The following is a 20,448-nucleotide window of genomic DNA, read 5'->3' on the forward strand; positions in this document are numbered from 1 at the left end:
TTTATTTCCTTTATTAAAACTCTTAGTTAAACTTAGTAACTCAGAACATTACAATATTCTAGTTTAAAAAGCATCAAAACTACCCTGAGATATAATAATACAGTAACAAAAGATCTATACAGTTGATTACCAGCCTTTTAAATAAAATAATCATGATTTTATCCATGATTTAATTACAGAATATTGCTGTGAATAATACAATTTTTTAAAGGGATTTGCACCAATAATACAAATCTAAGTGGCTTTAAAACTAATTCTCAATTAAACACTGATTATTTTTTAATTGATTGACACCACTATTAAATTAACATGATAAATGGTCAAAAGAATAAAAAATTAAAATGAAAAGGTATGAGATGCCACAGGGCTCAGTATAATGACCAGTTATATTTGGGGGTATAAGCAAATGCTCATTAATTTCTTTTATTTATCAATGTATTTTATTTATACAGTATATCTACGCCTGAAGTTTACCTGATACAGGTCTTGTGTGAAGGTCGGCACGTTGTCGTTCATGTCTCCCACCAGCACTGTGACGTTGGCCTCGCTTTGATGCTTTGAGTCTGAAGCCTGAACGGTCAGAGTGTACCAGCTCCTCTCCTCAAAGTCCAGCGGAGCCGTCAGAAACACCCTGCCGCTATAGCGGTGGATTCCAAACTTGCCCTGAGAGGGCGTGTCCAGACGCAGGGAATAAGACAGCACTGGGCCCGAGTCCACGTCGTTCCCCGTTACCATGGTGATCTCTGTGCCGATAAGCGAGTCTGGGGGAGAGATACGCAGTAGAACACACTCTTAGTGGATGTATGGGGAAAAGAAGCAGCTTATATGGACAGGGATTATATACACAGATCAAGCATAACATTATGACCACTGTCTTGTTTGCACATCCTTCATTGTGTGTATACGAGCATTTTGTACTTCTTGTATTAATTTGTATTCCTGCAGTGACATTCACTGATGTTGGTGGTGTGTTAGTTAGTAGTGTGTGCTGTGCTTGTGTGAGTGGATCAGGCACAGCAGTGCTGCTGGAGTTTTTAAACACTGTGCCCACCCAATTAGACATATTCGTACTAGGGCTGCTTGATATTGGAAACATTTGACATTGCAATAAAAAAAAAAAGATTTTTGTTTCGACAATATATATTGCAATATTAAACAATGCAGGACCTGTGACATCACCAGGAAAACTCCAAACAACATTAATCAGACCTTCAATCAGGCATTTAAAATGGCCTGTAACTGAAAATATCTGCGCAAAACTGTGCTGAACTGGGGTGCACAGCTTTCGACAGGCTGTCAGCCACTGTGTTTACAAGCACGTGCCCAGCCATGTGGAGGCCATGAGGTTACCTCGCCCCAACGCGCTTCTCAGGCAGCAGCAGCCTGTCACTCACACAGAGACAGAGACAGCGCTGTGCACTCAGAAAATTACAGCACACTGTGTAACTACTTCTTATGTCAAAAATCAAAACACTACAACATGATGCATTTCATTTACTTGCCTTAGGTGACATTGCACGTCCTGCAGTGTGACTATTGCGCATGCTCACATCGCGATGAAGATGATTTAACAATATATATTGTGCAGCCCTAACTTCTACCTGGCTGGTCCACCATTTACAGTAGATGTAGCATCAGAGAAAGAAGCTCTGAATCTGTTGCTTCAAGGTTTGTATTGGTCATCCTCTAGTCCTTCCTTATTGTGTTAAAGAGGCACTTAACCCTAAACTATATTTTTTCATTAATAGCTAAAATGTGTTCTTCTGAAGTAATAAAACATACCAGTCTTGCTTTAAATTTTTTATAAACCTTTCCTAACCTTTAAAAAATGCTTTTATTATGGTTATTTCCACCTCAGCAGCGCCCTCTCAGGTTCAAATGTGCTATAGGCATGGATAATGTTTTCTACCCCTGGTGATGTCCTACCATGAGCGTCTTACTGCTTTCAGAGGCACACTGCTCAGCCAATCAGCTCTTCCTTCTGCCCTGCCTCTAAACCCATACATCATCCAGTGTACCTCCCAAACTACCCCTCCTATTCTAAACCAAATTCAGAGGGTTTAGTTCCCCTTTAAACAAACCAAACTACCTTTAGATGGCTCTTATCTGGGGTGCTGTTTCCTTGCTGTTAATTTTCTGAGGCTGATAACTTTAATAAACTTATTTTATGCAACAGAGGTCCTCTTTTTCTGGGGCGGTCCTGATGAGAGCCAGTTTCATCATAACATTTTTGATGGTGTTTGCGACTGCACTTGAGGACACTTAATTTTTTAATTTCTTAATTTTTTAACACAAAAGTAACGCAATAGTTACTTTTACTGGTAACTAGTTACTTTTATAGTGGAGTGACTCAGTTAGTAACCCAGTTACTTTTTTGAAGAAGTAACTAGTAACTATAACTAATTGCTTTTTCAAAGTAACGTACCCAACACTGTTTATCAGTGATTACAGGATAGTTTGCAAAGGATTCTGCCTACAAGACTACAAGATGAGGGGTTTAAAACCTCCAGCAGCACTGCTGTATCTGATACATTCGTACAAGCACAACACACACTAACAGATCACCACCATGCCAGTGTCACTACACTGCTGAGAATGACCCACCCGCTAAATAATACAGTAATACAGTATGCAGAGAAACAGATTAAAGATTACAGACTACAGTCATAATTCTAGAATTATAGAAGTGCTTCTATATGTTCAGTGAAGCTGAAAAAAGGAAAATGTTTGTAGAAACAAGCTCATAATGTTTAACTGTTTTTATGCTTGATTGGTGTAAGAATACAGTACAACACAGTTTTGCATGACATTATGCACTGAGTACACTATGCACTGAGTGCACTATGCATTGAGAGCACTATGCATTGAGTGCACTATGCACTGAGAGCACTATGCACTATGCACTGAGTGCACTATGCACTATGCACTGAGTGCACTATGCACTGAGTGCACTATGCACTGAGAGCACTATGCATTGAGAGCACTATGCACTGAGGGCACTATGCATTGAGTGCACTATGCACTGAGTGTACTATGCACTATACACTATGCACTGAGTGCACTATGCACTGAGTGCACTATGCACTGAGTGCACTATGCACTGAGTGCACTATGCACTGAGAGCACTATGCATTGAGAGCACTATGCACTATACACTATGCACTGAGTGCACTATACACTATGCACTGATTGCACTATGCACTGAGAGCACTATGCATTGAGTGCACTATGCTCTGAGTGTACTATGCACTATACACTATGCACTGAGTGCACTATGCACTGAGACTGAACGCAAGGCTATAATGTGGCTACAGTGAGGCTAATGAGCAGTGGAGGGCAGTTGTTACTCAGGGAAAATACTGGAAAGCTGACGCACTCTCAGCAGCGAGTAAAAAGTCAAAGGACACACGTTAGCTCACTCACTTTCTGGCACGCGCACTTCTCTCGGCAGGGGGATGGTGGGGCTGTTGTCGTTGAGGTCCACAATGATGACAGTTAGAGTAGCAGAACCAGCGAGTTTAGGGCTGCCACGGTCTGTAGCTGTGATCACTAGCCTGATGTGGAAAAGATCAAAAGATACAGATTAAAGGTTAAGCATGACGTCATTCCCTTTATTTCCCTCCAGATCCCAACCCAGACACACAATATTCTATTTGTAGGCAACCTCACCCATTACTTGCTGGAGTATTCAGATATGTCATTTTCTTTCTGTATATTTAAATACCCAATCAACTCACAGGACAGCAGGACAATGCTTGTCCCCATACTGATACCATATCTAGAGCTTGCCCTTAAGACAGATTCTATACGATGGTCAATCCTTATGTGTTCTTGTATAGCTTTATAATAGTTTTCAATATTAAATTTACAATGTAAAAAATCATAAAAAGAAAGAAAACACATTGAATTAGAAGAGGTGTGTCCCAACGTTTGGCCATATATGACCAAGAGTTGTCCATGTCAGTTTACATTTTTAATCTATTACTTTTCCTGGTAACCTTACAGGAAACTTCCTTCTAAAAAAATGATGATTTTCTTTGATTTTACCAAATTGAAAACCACTGGAATATAATCAAGAGGAAGATGGATGATCACAAGCCATCAAACCACCAAACTGAACTGCTTGAATTTTTTGCACCAGGAGTAAAGCAGCATAAAGTTATCCAAAAGCAGTGTGTAAGACTGGTGGAGGAGGAGAACATGATGCCAAGATGCATGAAAAAAAACTGACTAAAAACCATCAGGATTATTCCACCAAATATTGATTTCTGAACTCTTAAAACTTGATGGTGAATATGAACTTGTTTGTTTTCTTTGCATTATTTGAAGTCTGAAAGCTCTGCATCTTTTTTGTTATTATTTCTGTAAATAAATGCTCTAAATGAGAATATTTTTATTTGCAATTTGGGAGAAATGTTGTCTGTAGTTTATAGAATAAAACATCAATGTTCATTTTACTCAAACATAAACCTATAAATAGAGAACAAAGTCAGATAAACTGATTCTGAAACTGAAGTGGTCTCTTAATTTAGAATTTAGTGTTCTATTTTGAAAAGTGAACAAGGATCATATTCGCTTCAAACCACCAGCAAAACCAAAAATGTGAGAAACGAGAAGCTCACAGCATGATAGAGATCGAGGGGGAGCACTTCTGAAACGAAACACATGGCAAAGACTGCGAGATCCTGAACACATCACAAGCGCACTGATAACAGCGTGCGAGGGGAGGACTAGTGCATTCCACAGAACACAGGGAAATAAAAAACCTGCAGAGCTTCGACTTCGCTGGCCTGCCAAACACAGCACACACACACACACACACACACACCAAAGTGACACTCACTTGGTCTGCATCCAGATCTCCCGGTCCATGATGGCTGCTGTGGTGATGCTGCCGCTCAGAGGGTCAATCTTAAATAGGCCGCTGCGGCCGGAGGACTGGATGGAGTAGGTGACCTGCCCGTTAGGGCCTTGATCCACATCCTCGGCTACAACCTGATGACCGACAGCATTTAAGAGTGATTAAATGCATGAATATGACCTAAAACATCATCAGAAGTTCAAAAAGTAAATAAAGAAAACCTGGTTAAACAAATAAGACAAAAATATCATGATCCATCATACAGGGGTTGGACAATGAAACTGAAACACCTGGTTTTAGACCACAATAATTGATTGTGGTGACGGACAGTTCTGGTGGAAACAGGAGAGTTGAGGTGCACATTGAATTCTGCGTGATTTGATCAGCCGTGGTTTTATGTTTTTTTGGATACAATCCGGGTTAGCACCTGAACATCCCTTTCAGACAGCTTCCTCTTACAGCGTCCACAGTTAATCCTGTTGGATGTGGTCGGTCCTTCTTGGTGGTATGCCGACATTACCCTGGATACCGTGGCTCTTGATGCATCACAAAGACTTGCTCTCTTGGTCACAGATGCTCCAGCAAGACGTGCACCAACAATTTGTCCTTTTTTGAACTCTGGTATGTCACCCATAATGTTGTGTTCATTGCAATATTTAGAGCAGAACTGTGCTCTTACCCTGCTAATTGAACCTTCACACTCTTACAGCTCTTACTGGTGCAATGTGCAATTAATGAAGATTGAACACCAGGCTGCTCCAATTTAGCCATGAAACCTCCCACACTAAAATGAAAGGTGTTTCAGTTTTATTGTCCAACCCCTGTACCTCTGGGATGTTTGTAAAAGTGTATCATGGCACGATCAAAGGAGATTTCTGGGGATCTCAGAAAAAGATTTATTGATGCTCATCAGGCTGGAAAAGGTTACAAAACCACAAATGACTCAAGAATATCTTCTAAGCAACTGAAGGCCTCTCTCTTATATTGGCTAGTGTTAATGTTCTTGATTCCACCATCAGGAGAACAGCGAAAAACAATGGTGAGCATGGCAGGGTTGCAAGGAGAAAGCCCCTGGTAAAATAGTTAAATATAAAATGTTAGCATTTTGGAAATGTGGCCAAGTCAAAGTCCTGACCTTAATCCAATGGAAATGTTGTGGAAGGACCTGATGTGAGCAGTTAATATGAGGAGAGTGTTTAGTGTCAGTTATTGCTAAAATAATCAGGGGCTACACCAGATACTGAAAGTAAATGTGTAACATTGGATCATTTTCCTTTATAAATAAATGAGCAAGTATAATATTTTTTGTCTCATTTGTTTAAACGGCTTCTCTTTATCTACTTTTAGCATTTCTAAAGGCTTCACAAACTTTCAAGCACCACTGTACATAATACATATGGTATTATTTCATAAGTGTATTAAATGTGTTAAGGTATTAACCCAATTGCCAGAGTTATACATTAAGTACACTTGCCATTAAAATAGAAAGAAGATGAATAAGAGAGACACCTGAATAATAGGCGAGTCGTATCCCCGCGCCTCACGCATGTACGCCACGTAGTTCTGCAGCTGAAAGCGGGGCAGGTTGTCATTGACGTCCTGAAGAATGAGGTTCACAGCCATGAAGGAGCTGGAACTGGCAGTTTCAGCCTTTACCACTAGGCGGAGTCTTGGCGTGTCTTCAAAATCCAGCCCAGTGGAGCTGTGAACCCAGATCTCACCTGTGAACAGAAGCAAAGAGCGTACAGATAATGCTAATGAGATCTTAGTCTGATGCTTAGATCTGTCACAATAATAATTTTTGTTTGAATTATATATATATATATATATATATATATATATATATATATATATATATATATATAAAATTTAATTTCTAATTTTCCCTTTTTCTCCCCAATTTACATGGACAATTACCCAACCCACTCATTAGGACTCCCCCTATCACTAGTGTTGCCCCAACACACCAGGAGGGTGAAGACTAACACATGCTTCCTCTGATACATGTGAAGTCAGCCACCTCTTCTTTTCAAGCTGCTGCTGATGCAGCATTACCGAGCAGCATCACAGCGCTAACGCTTGGAGGAAAGCGCAGCGACTCGGTTCAGATACATCAGCTCACAGACGCCCTGTGCTGTGGATATCACCCTTTAGTGATGTGGGGAGAGAGCACCATCTACCCACCCGGAGGGAGCAGGGCCAATTGTGCTCCCTCTGAGCGCCGGCAGCTTGATGGCAAAGCTGTATGAGCGGGGGTTTTAACCTGCGATTCAATTATATATTTTGAGATGAATTGCGATAAATTATATTATTATATTGTAAAATTGTAAAGATAATTTAATGCCACTGATTAATTAAATGACCAAATACTGTAAAGCACAATAAAGCAAATACATGCATTTAAACAAAAACAGAATATTTATTAATTAAACTGTGCATATTAAAATATCCTATTTTTCATTCGTGTTAAGTGGCTCTACTTGGTAAGAAACACATAATATCCAATACTGAGATAAGATAAGAAAAATGATTAATATCCATGTAATTTCCATGTATTTTACAACACTAGTGCATCTCAATAAAAAAAGGAATATCATTGAAAATTACTTTATTTCAGTAATTCCCGGCAAATTTTACAGCACTTCATGCTTCCCTCTGCTGACCACTTTTATGGAGATGAGGATTTCATTTTCCAGCAGGACTTGGCACACTGCCCACACTGCCAAAAGTAACAATTGGTCTTATTATATAATACTCTAATTTTCTGAAACACTGATTTTGGGGTTTTCACTGGCTATAAGCCACAATTATCAAGAATAAAAGAAAAAAAAACTTAAAATAGATCACTCTGTGTGTAATACACCTATATAATAAATAAGTTTTACAGTTTGAACTGAATTACTGAAATAAAGTGCACTAGTAAGTCAATAATGTAAGGTAGTGTAATCACAACAGGCCTAACAATGCCATAGAAGAACCAGTTTTGGGTCCACAAAGAACCACCTTTATAGAAAGCATAAACTATAAACTCATTGGAATTTGTCTGTTCACTGTTGTTCTTTACATTGTGTAAAAATTTAGTGTTGAATGGACCAACAGAAATGCAGATCAACCAAGAGTAGTGCATCTATAGCATCTCTATGGCATCAAGGAACCAACAGATAGACGTGTCCTCTGTTTAAACCGGACTGCTGTTAGAACTGACCCGTGCTGGAGCTGATTCTGAAGGACAGCTGTCTGTTCCCGCTGAAGATGCTGTACGTGATGCCCCCGCGGGTGCCGTCTGGGTACTGCGCCTGGGCCTGGGCCACTGTGGTACCTGAGGGAAGCGAGAACACTGCAGCTCAGAACAGCGGTTACACTCATTAAAGCTGACAGGCTGCATTTCAATGCGCTGCATGTGGGCTTAGGCTGTTCCTACAGTAGGAGAACCACGACAATACAGGTTCCAGTGTTGAGGCAAGCTCTGCAGTGCATGGGTTACTATTGTTTAACCCCTTAAGACCCAAACATGGCAAGCATTTTTTATTTCAGTTTGCTATTTGGGCTTATTGGTACCTAATTAGTGTAGAAACAAAGAATTATCTTTTTACATGATGTAGTTCTTGAGAAAAAAAAAAAAAGATGTCCACATATGTGGACGTTAGTTTTACATTTTGGTAGAACACAGTAATGTGTGCAAAACATTTATTTTGTGCCTAAACACAGCAAATTTTGCAAAACAAAAGTAGAACAAATTTGCCCCTTGAGCAAACATTTACTGTATTTACTGTTCATTACTGTTCAAATTTCTGCACAAAATCGAAACTGTAATGTGTTAAACTCTTCAGCCACCACTAGGTGACAGTATAATGGCCTCATACGAGGACACCAGGCCCTTGTAGAGCAAAATTTAGTGTTGTGCTCTAGACAACCCAAAATGTGATGTCCACACATGGACGCCAGGTCCTAGGAGCTTTAAGTGCATTTTAATGGCAAATTGAACGAAATTTATAATAACATTTAAAAAATGTTAAAAAATCCTTATAGTGTAAATATGGTTGTGGCGATATGGAGTTTTACAGGTACAAAGAGAAGCTTTTACCCTACCCTACACAATATAGTGTACACTATATACAATATATATAGTATATATAATATATAATACACTATATATAATATAGTGTACAATATAGTGTTTTTTTTTGCATATAGTGGCATGCACAAATATTCATACACCTTGAACTTTTTCACATTTTGTCACCTTACAATCACAAACTGTAATGTGTTTTATTGAGATTTTAAGTGATAGACTTTGTGCTAACACAAAGTAGCACATCATTGTGAAGTGGAACAAACATTATACATGGTAAACAAATAAATATATAAAAAAAATGTGTGACATGCATTCAGCTCCCTACAACAATACTTCGTAGTACAAGTCTTTTGGAGTATATCTCTACCAGCTTTGCACATCTAGAGACTGAGATTTTTGCCCATTCAGGATTTAGGCTGGACGATTCTAACACATGAATATTGTAGCTCTGGCTGTATGTTTAGGGTCATTGTCTTGCTGGAAGGCGAATCTCCTTCCTAGTATTAAGTCTTTTGCAGCCTCCAACAGGTTTTCTTCCAGGATTGCCCTGAATTATTTAGCTCCATCCAACTTCCCATCAACTCTGACCAGCTTCCCTGTCCCTGCTGAAGAAAAGCATCCCCACAGCATGATGCTCCCACCACCATGCTTCACAGTGTGGATGGTGTGTTCAAGGTGACAAGCAGTGTTACTTTTCCGCCACACAAACTTCTTTGCACTTTGGTCTTATCTGACTACAGAAACCTCTTCTACATGTTTGCTGTGTCCCCTACATGGTTTGTGGCTACAAACGGCAGACGGCACTTTTTATGCCTTTCTTTCAACAGTAGTTTTCTCCAAGCCACTCTATAAAAATCAATAAAAGCCATATTTGCGGACTACATGACTTTATAGTTGTTCTGTGGCCAGATTCTCCTACCTGAGCTGTAGATTTCTGCAGCTCCTTCAGAGTGACCATGGGCCTTTAGGCCGATTCTCTGAGCAGTGCTTTCCTTGCTTGATTTGTCAGTTTGGGGTGAATTTCTTGGTCTTCGTTGTACTGTTTTGTTCATTAGTCACAGAACAGGTGTATTTATATTTATACTAAGACTAAAACACACAAAACTGTATTTTATTAACTAATTGAAACTAAGTGACTTCTGGAGGGAATTGATTGAACTGGATTTTATTTTGCACGTTTCAGAGTAAAGGGGTCTTAATACCTTGTTCTTCTCTACATACTTATAGTATGTGCTAATTTTTGCATTGGTCTCTCACTTTAAATCTCAATAAAATACTTATTTTTTTTTAAATATGAGAAAAAAAAGTTTGCATATAGCATGATACTCTATGACGAACCTTTGGCTGCGTTCTCCTGGATGCTGACATCTCTGGTGGTACGCGAAAATCGGATGCCCTGGTAGTCTTGCTCCTTCACGTAGATGATGACCACGCCCAGGGAGGACTGTGCTGGACTTCCCTGGTCCATGGCTTCCACAATGAGGGTGCGCTGACTCTGGGTCAAGCTGCTCAACAGCTCTGTGGTCTGGATCTCTCCAGTCAGAGAGTTAATGGAGAAGCCTCGTACTGGCATGGCGAAACGGTAGAACACGGAGCCGTTGGCCCCAAAATCTTTATCTTCAGCCTTCATGGTGGCCACCACATGGTTGGTGGCCACACTCCTGCTGGACACGTTGATGATGAGAGGGTCCTGGATGAAGAAGGGGGCGTTGTCGTTCACGTCTAGGATGGTGACCGTGACCTGGGCCGTGGTGTTGCGGGGCGTGGCCGGGGACAGGTCGACAGCGCACACCTGGAAGCTGTAGGAGGCTCTTTTCTCTCTGTCCAGTGGTGCTGCGGTGACGATCCTACCTGTGTCAGGGTCCACTGTGAAGTCTCCTCGAGCTTCACTGCTCAGAAAGTACAAGATCTGACCGTTCTGACCCTCGTCTGCATCTTTAGCCGTCACGTCCAGCAGTGACGACCCAACAGCAGCGTCTTCTGAAACATCTACAGTGTAACTGCTGCTAGTGAAGGTGGGGCTGTTGTCGTTGACGTCCAGGACGGTGATCTCTACCGTGGCTGTGCTGCTGAGGGAGGGGGTCCCACGGTCTTGGGCGACCACTTCTAAAGAATAACTGTCCCGTCTTTCTCGGTCCAGAGGTCGAGAAGTGGACAAAGCTCCTGAACTGCTGTCTAGCTGGAAGTCTCCGTCTGGATCTCCAACTAAAGAAAGAGAAGGAAAGGTTTAGAAAAAGAAATAATAAAGCAATGTCACATTAGAAATACTTGAGTCCACTTAAGAAACCCTTCAGCAGATACAGTATAAAGTATCAAACAAAAGTAAAATCTTGACAAGACCTTTTATGAGTGGAACCCATCCTGTTTAACCAGTGTATGGTTTTGTCCACCATGCTGCAGCTCAGCTGCAATTTCAGAGTGTTGGCAATCTTCTTATAGCCTAGGCTATCTTTATGTAGAGCAAGATTTTTTTCAGATCCTCAGAGAGTTCTTTGCCATGAAGTGCCATGCTAAATATCCATTGATCAATTTAAGAGCAAATAAACCAAATTTAGCACACCTGCTTCCCATTCACACCTGAGACCTCGTCACATCGAGGAGGGAAAATGGCTAATTGGGCACAATTTGGCCATTTTCAGTTTTGTTGCCAGTGGTTTAGACATTCTGTGTGTTGAGATATTTTGAAAGAACTGCAAATATTCACTGTTATACAAGCTGTACACTGACTACTTTTGTATCAAAGTTTCATATATTCAGTGTTCTCCCATGAGAAGGAAAAATAAGATATTTACAAAAATGTGATGGGTGTCCAAAAAAAAATGCAAATATATCAATGTTAAAAAAAAACTTAAAATATATAAAAATATGGAGGTTTAATTCTGCCAGTACCAAATTCTTTGTATTATCATCTCCTACAAAGGGTTTAGCATGACTATTGCCTTGTTTCCTAAAACTAAAGTTTAAAGATACACTACCGGTCAAAAGTTTTAGAACACCCCTATTTTTTTCATTTATTTTTTCGATTTAAACTATTCAGGTCCAGTCTAAAAGCAAAATGGTACAAAATCCAGTGTACAAAATTTGCCAGGGCCTATAAGAAAAAGAAATTAACTGACAACTGATAGACAGAGTGGTCTAGCGGACTAGGTGCTTTAATATGTTCGAATCTCATTCATGTAGCTTGCCATCAGCTGCCGGAGCCCTGAGAGAGCACAACTGGCCTTGCTCTCTCTCTGGGTGGGTACAGTAGATGGCGCTCTTTCCCCACATCACTCCAAAGGGTGATGTTGATCAGTACAAGGCATCTGTGAGCTGATGTATCAGAACTGAGTCGCTGTGATGCTCCCTCCGAGCATTAGCGCTGTGATGCTACTCAGCAATGCTGCATTAGCAGCCGGTTTAAAAAGAGGCGGTGGCTGACTTCACATGTATCAGAGGAGGCATGTGCTAGTCTTTAACCTCACCTGTCGTAGCATTACTAGTGATAGAGGGAGCCCTAATGGAGAATCCCCATTAGGAGAAAAGAGGATGAAAAAGACTTCAAAAAACATATATTGTTTAAAAAACAAGTAGCACAGCTACTGAACAACTAACAACAGAGGTGTTCTAAAACTTCTGACTGGTAGTGCATGTCAAGAAAATCTTGGGACAGATTATTTGCATTTTCCATTTGTTTGCATGTTCTAAATATTAAAAAAAAATTATTTTCCATTGTTTTAACCCAATCTGCCCACATATCTGTTTCTCTTTACCAACTTTATTTTCGTGTTTTAATCAGAAAAAGATCTGCTTGTACTGTTGCATTACTTTTAACTGTTGACTCACTTAGCTTTAATGAATGCTTTGTAAACCACATGGAAGTGGACCAAACCAACAAAATGTTATGTGGCACAAGTAGTAAAAAGAGTTTTCAGTAATGAGGAAAAGAAATAGCAAATTTCTGAATTTCACTATTTGCATTTTCAGAAAAAATAACATCATGTTTAAATTATTAGACTTTCAGGTTGAATTTATCTGTACGTATCTATAAAACATGCAATTTGCAGACTGTTGTTAGACACTGAAATCATTAATAAATCTTAAAAAAGAAACAAAAGAAATTAAGTCTAAACTGGCAACTTTAAAAAGTGGTTTTAAAACCAGAGAAAAAAGTACTACAGAACTACTATCACTACTATAAGCATTGCTCTTTCTTGTAAGTCCTGGCCTCTACATGTTTCACACTATCCAGTATGTATTGGCCTCCTCCTCTCCACACAACCCACCAGTTATCCTGTACTCCAGATGGCCGCTGTCTCCGCTGTCTTGATCGGTAGCTTTGATGATAAAAAGCTCTACAGGTTCAAGGTTCTCTGGCAGCTCGAGACTGTACTGGAGCCTCCCGAACACTGGAGCGTTATCGTTCTCATCCAGGACTGTGATGTGCACCGTGGCCTTGGCAAAGTTAGGGGGCATCCCTCCATCCTTGGCATACACTAAATCACACATAACAAAGATATCAAATCAACCACACACTGATAATAAAGCTTATTATAGACAGAATGTAGTACTAGAGATCCAGACTTGAGTAAAAGTACACGAATTTATTAAAAAAGTGACTAGAACACCACCACACTTAAGTGAAAGTAGTAAAGTATTCAACATTTTTGGTGCTTTTTGTACTATTGTAAGTAGATTATTCTAAAATGTAGTACTGAAGTACTGAGAGTAAAAGTAGAGTACTGTGTTATGTAGTTACTACAGAGAGAAGTGAAAATTCCTTCTTATAAGATCAGATTGATTTCTTAATTGATCTCAGTGATGAAGAGTACTTTAGTGCTTAAGTAAAGTAGTTAAGTTAAAATAATACTCCAGTAGATATAGATACAGCATTTTAGTGCTTAAGTAAGAGGAGTAAAGGAGTATAGAATTTAAAATAATTATCCAGTAGATACAGATACAGCATTTATAGTACTTAAGTACCATATTAAAATAGGAGAAGAAATAATACTCCAGTAGATACAGATATAGCATTAGTACTTAAGTACAGTAGCGAAGTAAAATTAAAACTCCAGTAGATACAGATACAGCATTTTAATACTTAAGTACAGTAGAGAAGAAGAAGAAGTAAAAATAATACTCCAGTAGATACAAATACTGCATTTTGATACTTAAGTACAGTATAAGTAGGAGAAATTTAATACTCCAGTACATACAGATACATCATTTTAGTACTTAAGTACAGTAATGAAGTAAAATATTCCAGTAGATACAGATACAGCATTTTAGTGCTTAAGTAAAGTAGTAAAATAAAAAATAATACTTCAGTAGATGCACATACAGTACTTTAGTGCTTATGTAAAAAAGTAGTGAAGTTAAAACAATACTCCAGTAGATACAGATACAGCATTTTAGTGCTTAAGTACAGTAGAGAAGTTAAAATAATTATCCAGTAGGTATAGATACAGTATTTTAGTACTTAAATACAGTACTAAAATAGGAGAAAAAGTAATACTCAAGTAGATACAGATACAGTATTTTAGTACTGAAGTACAGAAGTGAAGTAAAAATACAACTCCAGTAGATACAGATACAGCATTTTAGTACTTAAGTACAGTATAAGTAAGAAATATATAATACTCCAATAGGTATAAATGCAGCATTTTAGTACTGAAGTACAGAAGTGAAGTAAAAAAGATTCTCCGGTATATACCGATACAGTATTTTAGTACTTAAGTACAGAAGTGAAGTAAAAATAATTCTCCAGTAGATACAGGTAAAAAGTAGTTTAGTAGTGAAGTACAGTAGTGTAGTAAAAATAATTCTCCAGTAGATACAGATACAGTATTTTAGTACTTAAGTACAGAAGTGAAGTAAAAATAATTCTCCAGTAGATACAGGTAAAAAGAAGTTTAGTAGTGTAGTAAAGTAGTGAAGTAAAATAATTCTCCAGTAGATACAGGTAAAAAGTAATTTAGTAGTGAAGTACAGTAGTGAAGTAAAAATAATACTCCAGTAGATACAGATACAGTATTTTAGTACTTAAGTACAGAAGTGAAGTAAAAATAATTCTCCAGTAGATACAGATACAGTATTTTAGTACTTAAGTACAGTAGTGTAGTAAAAATAATTCTCCAGTGGATACAGGTAAAAAGTAATTTAGTAGTGAAGTACAGTAGTGAAGTAGTTTGCTACTCTTTACTAAAATAAAGAGGAAGAGTGAATTACCCGTTACAGTGTAGTGATCCTGCTGCTCTCTGTCCAGCACTTTAGTGAGGGAAATGACGCCGGTCTCAGGAGCGATGATAAAGCCGTCTACTGTCACATCTCCATATGTTACACGTCCATTAGTGCCTGAAACGCAATTAAAGCAACGGTGAAAAAAACAAGCTAATGAATCCCTTCTCACTTCTAACTAGAATTTTTATAATTGTAACAAGCTGCTGTGGACTGTGGAGATTTACACTGCTCTGTCGCATCAACGCACAATGATGTATCCCATTCATTTCCAATGGGTCTGGAGGAACGCAATGCAATGAAAAGTTAAGTCGAGGTAAACTTTATGCAAATAAATCTATCCAACACAATGCGTCTATCCAATCAGAGAGCTGGTGTCTGGTGACAGCTAAATAACTTTACTTTAATTATGACTCTGTAAAGAACCAGAACTGCTATTTAAAACTGTGTAAAAAAGTATTCTTGAACAAATATACACAAAAAAGTGCAAATGAAGAAAGTGTTCTTATCATCCGGGTTCCGTGCGAGCTGGCCGTTTCAGGCTTGGCACTTTTTCACCACTGTGGCTGTGTGGAGTTGGCACACGGATGCCAGGTTGCGTGCGGAGTGGACTGGACTTGGCAGCGGCACCTGTTTACTCCGATAATAGCTCCTGGAGACGGTCTTTACAGCCACTCTGTTTCATGCCCTTACACCCAGTCCGGGAGAGTGAGAAGGATCCCCACAATCTCCACAATCTCCACAATCTTCTCCATATGAGCGATTAAAACCCCTCACTGCTGCTGCTGCTGCTGCTTACCAACAAGCCACAGCTCTGAATTCTGAAACGATGGCACGCAACTGTAAACTGCAGAGGTACGGAATGTGCACTCCTGACTGTTAGTTGCTCAGTCACAGAGCATTCACAAAAACAGGTGCCAAATCCAACTCCTGCAGTCAAAACCGGAGCTGGAGGAGGAAATGTTTGAAACATTTAAAGTGAAGGAAATGAGCAGGAGAGGAAACGCTGATAAGCCCTGACTATAAATACACTGTTTGCCCACACGTCTATTGCAGTGATTAAAAAACTATTATATATATTATATATATATTATATAACTATTTGATATATAAAATTATTTTAACAGCTCTGGAAAAAAAATATTTCTGAATCAGTTTCTCTGATTTTGCTATTTATAGGTTTATATTTGAATAAAATGAACATTGTTGCTTTATTCTATAAACTACAGACAACATTTCTACTAAATTCCAAATAAAAATATTCTCATTTAGAGCATTTATTTACAGAAAATGAGAAACGCCTCAAATAATGCAAAGAATAAAACTAATTCATATTCATAAAGTTTTAAGAGTTCAGAAATCAATATTTAGTGGAATAATCCTGGTTGTTTTTTAATCACAGTTTTTTTCATGCATCTTGGCATCATGTTCTCCTCCACCAGTCTTACACACTGCTTTTGGATAACTTTATGCTGCTTTACTCCTGGTGCAAAAATTCAAGCAGTTCAGTTTGGTGGTTTGATGGTTTGTGATCATCCATCTTCCTCTTGGTTATATTCCAGAGGTTTTCAACTTGGTAAAATCAAAGAAATTCGTTATTTTTAAGTGGTTTCTTATTTTTTTTTTCCACAGCTGTATTTCCTTCACTGTTCATGCTTAGTTTTTGTGTTTTTTGGTAAAGTCTAATCAGGCCTTTCTGTTAATTAGTTGCTCAGTCACAGAGCATTCACAAAAACAGATTCCAAATCCAACTCCTGCAGTCAAAACCGGAGCTGGAGGAGGAAATGTTTGAAACATTTAAAGTGAAGGAAATGAGCAGGAGAGGAAACGCTGATAAGCCCTGACTATAAATACACTGTTTGCCCACACGTCTATTGCAGTGATTAAAAAACTAAAAATAAAAAATGTTTTTATTACTACAGAGTGTGTGCTTTGTTTTTGTTGGTTTGCAGAAGAAAGCAACTGACCATTTGATATATAAAGAGGTTTAAATGGTTTTATTTTACATTTTTCTCGATTAAAACGGGAAAACTTAAGAAACAGTTGACAGAAGAACTGCCTTGGGAATAATGTGAAAGCTTCCACATTATTTATGCATTATTTTCCTTAAGTTCTTTACTTTCTTTACTTTGTTTTACAAATATATATATATATATAAATACAAAAGTATAGCATTTATTAAAATGTTAAATTATATTTTTATTTCTCTTTTGGCAAAACCTGCTTTTTCATCCTATTAAAAAAGAATTTAATTCATTAGCATTAAGCTGATACCCTAAAGTACTGTATTATTTGCACTATAAGACGAATTGTATTATAGGGCACATTCTCAATGAGCGTCTAATTCAGCAGGTCTCGCTGCTGGGTAAGCTAAGCTTAGTAAACAAACCTGTAATAAAACAGATTTGACTTTCTTTTAAAGTTAAACGAGCGCTGGATGTTAATCTACCCAGATTTCTCTCCTGAAAACTCTTTATTTGGGTGACTAAAGCGCTTTTGTTTATTTACAGTAAGCTTAGATTCCTGAATTTCTCCAGCACTAAGGCTGGACCACTAGCATTAGCGGCTAACCACTAGCTATGCTGCCCAACAGAGCTATACTGAGGAACCCCAAGTGTTTCGGTGACCCATGGCGATATAAGCTAGCGGTTTGTAAATACACAGACTACAGTCAAACATACTTGTCTCTGAACGAGGAAATAGCTAGCATGTTTAGCGGCTAATGCTAATGCTATTATAGTCCCAGTGCTGGAGAACTGAACTGAAACTCCTGTAGGCCTATAACGCTAAGTGGATTTATTGCTCCTTAATACCTGACTGGTAAAAATCATACATAAGGAGCACCACATTATAAGATGCACTGAAGATGCATTTACCTAATATAACCCAGTTAAACTCCCTGAATGTCTAGTAAATGTGTTGTCTTACCCTGGTCTCTGTCGGTAGCAGATACGGTGAGTACGGTGGTTCCAGCTGGCTGGTTCTCTCTGACCTGAACCTCGTACTCGCTCTTCTCGAACCACGGAGCTTCATCATTCACATCAATCACCTGCACTGACAGCACCTGAGTGGTGGAGTGCTGCGGGGTCCCGTGATCCTCAGCAATGATAGTCAGATTATAGCTGTCCTGCTCCTCTCGATCCATGGCTTTGAGGATGGACAGAGAACCTGAGGAGGAGAGAATTTGAGAAAAGAAATTCATGAAATTCATTTTAAAAATGCTAAAATTGTGTCTTCCTCACTATGGATAAAGAGGTTCAAAATAACTTAATAACTTAATTTAATTATAGTACCAACAGTTCTGGCTCCAATATCTAAGTAAAATTTATTTTAAAAAAGTTCCGCAACTTTCTGCGTCAAAATATTTAACTAAAATATTCTACATATATTATGTATCATAAATTATTTGAGTAATATTGCATCAATTAATTAATTAATTGTAATTAGGTAATATTGTATGCAGAAATGAAGTAAAGTTTACTAAAAGAAAGGATTGACTGAAGTTCAGTTCACTTATTTACTCTATGTAACTCTATTTAAGTCTTGAAACTGAGCTGAAGTTACTTACATTTATCTGAAATTAAATGTACTTAAAAAAAGCAAATGCAGAAAGTTGCGAAAAAACAAAACAAACACTTTATTCCTCCTTTAAAGGTGAAGTCCTCTGTGAAACATGATAACGAGTACTTTTATTAAATTAACTTTTATTGAATAGTTCACCTCCGTTCATTTTCAGCATTCTAAAATAAAGAGTTTTATCTAATGCTCCCAACAGGCTTACAATGCAAGTGATAGGGGCATATAATTGCCCATGCAAAAAAATGCTATTTTTACACCATTAAAAAGTTCAAAGTATCTCCAGACTTCATTGGTAGAATTCTAAAGGTCCTGACGTGTAAAACGAGGCACTAAAAACTTTGGAATGTGCACGAATAGTTTAGTAAAATGACTGTTTTTACACACATTAGTCGACTTGTCATAACTTAGTTTCAAAATGGGCACGAACAGAAAAGTACCTGAAGGTACTGTGTGTATAAACAGTGTTTTAAATAAACAAGGTGAACACTTTTATAGTTCTCAGTGCCTTGTTTTAAATATCAGGTCCCTTTAGAATTCTACCAATGAAGTGTGGAGCTACTTTAAGTCTGTTAAAGGTGTAAATATATGGATTTCCTTGCATGGGCAGTTCTATGGCCCTATCGCTAGCATTGTAAGCCTGTTGGGAGCATCGGCTAAAAGCACTGTATTTCAGAATGCTTAGGTGAACGAAGGTGTTCAAAAGTTTGTACTCATTATCATGTTTCACTGCACCACAAGTCTATTTCACAAAAGACTTCACCTTTAAAGGAGGAATAAAGTGTTTTTTTTTTGCATTTGCTTTTTTTAAGTACATTTAATTTCAGATAAATTTAAGTAACTTCAGCTCTGTTTCAGGACTTAAATGTTACACAGAGTAAATAAGTGAACTGAACTTCAGTCAATCCTTTCTTTTAGTAAACTTTACTTCATTTCTGCATACAATATTACCCAATTACAATTACTTAATTAATTCATGCAATATTACTCAAATAATTTATGATACAAAATATGTTATAATTCCTGATATGAGAATATTTTAGTTAAACATTTTGCTTAATTAAATTTTACTTAGATATTGGAGCCAGAACTGTTGGTACTGTAATTAAAGTCGCTAAAGGACACAAAACAAATGAACTGTACTGCAGGCTGGGCTGCTGTGTGCTTGCTATGTGTTGCTATGTGTTTTTTTTTTCTGCCTGAAAAACTACATTATTCACACGATTCAAAAGTTGACAAAACGATAAAAAAGACAATTATCCTTCCTCTACCGCAAAATAAAAGACGAGGTAAAGCAGAGTGGCTTTTCCCTCACTCCTGCCGCCAAAATAGAAGTCTTTCTCATTCTTCTCACTCAAACCACATGCACTGCACACGCTACTGCAGTACTGCAGGAGCCAAAAGACTCAAAGGCTTGACTTACTTAAATTTCCAGGATCCTTTTACTACTGAAAAAAAGTCGACCGCAGGATCCTCAAGTAGAAACCAGAGTTTTATTATCCAATTGACTCTCCCTTCTGCTTTCCTCCTCGATAATGTCTCCGCGTTCAACAGAAAAACAGTGAAAAAGAGAAAAAGAAGCAGAAAAAAGTGCCTTTTGCCTCTGTATGAGAGCGAGAGGAGGTCTTGGGTTGGGGTCTCGCAATGTCTCTACACTTGATTGGACTGATTTGACTGTCTGACCCCCAGCCTGTCCATCATATACTACCAAACATTTGAG

The 20,448-nt window shown here is 38.3% G+C and overlaps 1 protein-coding gene across 1 annotated transcript in view; it reads right to left on the reverse strand.

The window, feature by feature from the left end:
- Window positions 1-20,448, reverse strand: part of dchs1b (dachsous cadherin-related 1b) — a 213,746-nt gene that overhangs the window by 6,906 nt on the left and 186,392 nt on the right. Inside the window, exons 12-20 of the mRNA XM_022681444.2 lie at window positions 18,081-18,320; window positions 15,144-15,269; window positions 13,202-13,411; window positions 10,275-11,141; window positions 8,067-8,180; window positions 6,371-6,582; window positions 4,844-4,995; window positions 3,424-3,554; window positions 475-761 (exon numbers count right to left, since the gene is read on the reverse strand). Of these exons, the coding sequence (XP_022537165.2) occupies window positions 475-761; window positions 3,424-3,554; window positions 4,844-4,995; window positions 6,371-6,582; window positions 8,067-8,180; window positions 10,275-11,141; window positions 13,202-13,411; window positions 15,144-15,269; window positions 18,081-18,320 (2,339 nt within the window). The remainder of the gene's footprint in view (window positions 1-474; window positions 762-3,423; window positions 3,555-4,843; window positions 4,996-6,370; window positions 6,583-8,066; window positions 8,181-10,274; window positions 11,142-13,201; window positions 13,412-15,143; window positions 15,270-18,080; window positions 18,321-20,448) is intronic.

This window comes from Astyanax mexicanus, chromosome 20 (genome assembly GCF_023375975.1).
Source record: "Astyanax mexicanus isolate ESR-SI-001 chromosome 20, AstMex3_surface, whole genome shotgun sequence".
NCBI classification, from domain to species: Eukaryota; Metazoa; Chordata; class Actinopteri; order Characiformes; family Acestrorhamphidae; genus Astyanax; species Astyanax mexicanus.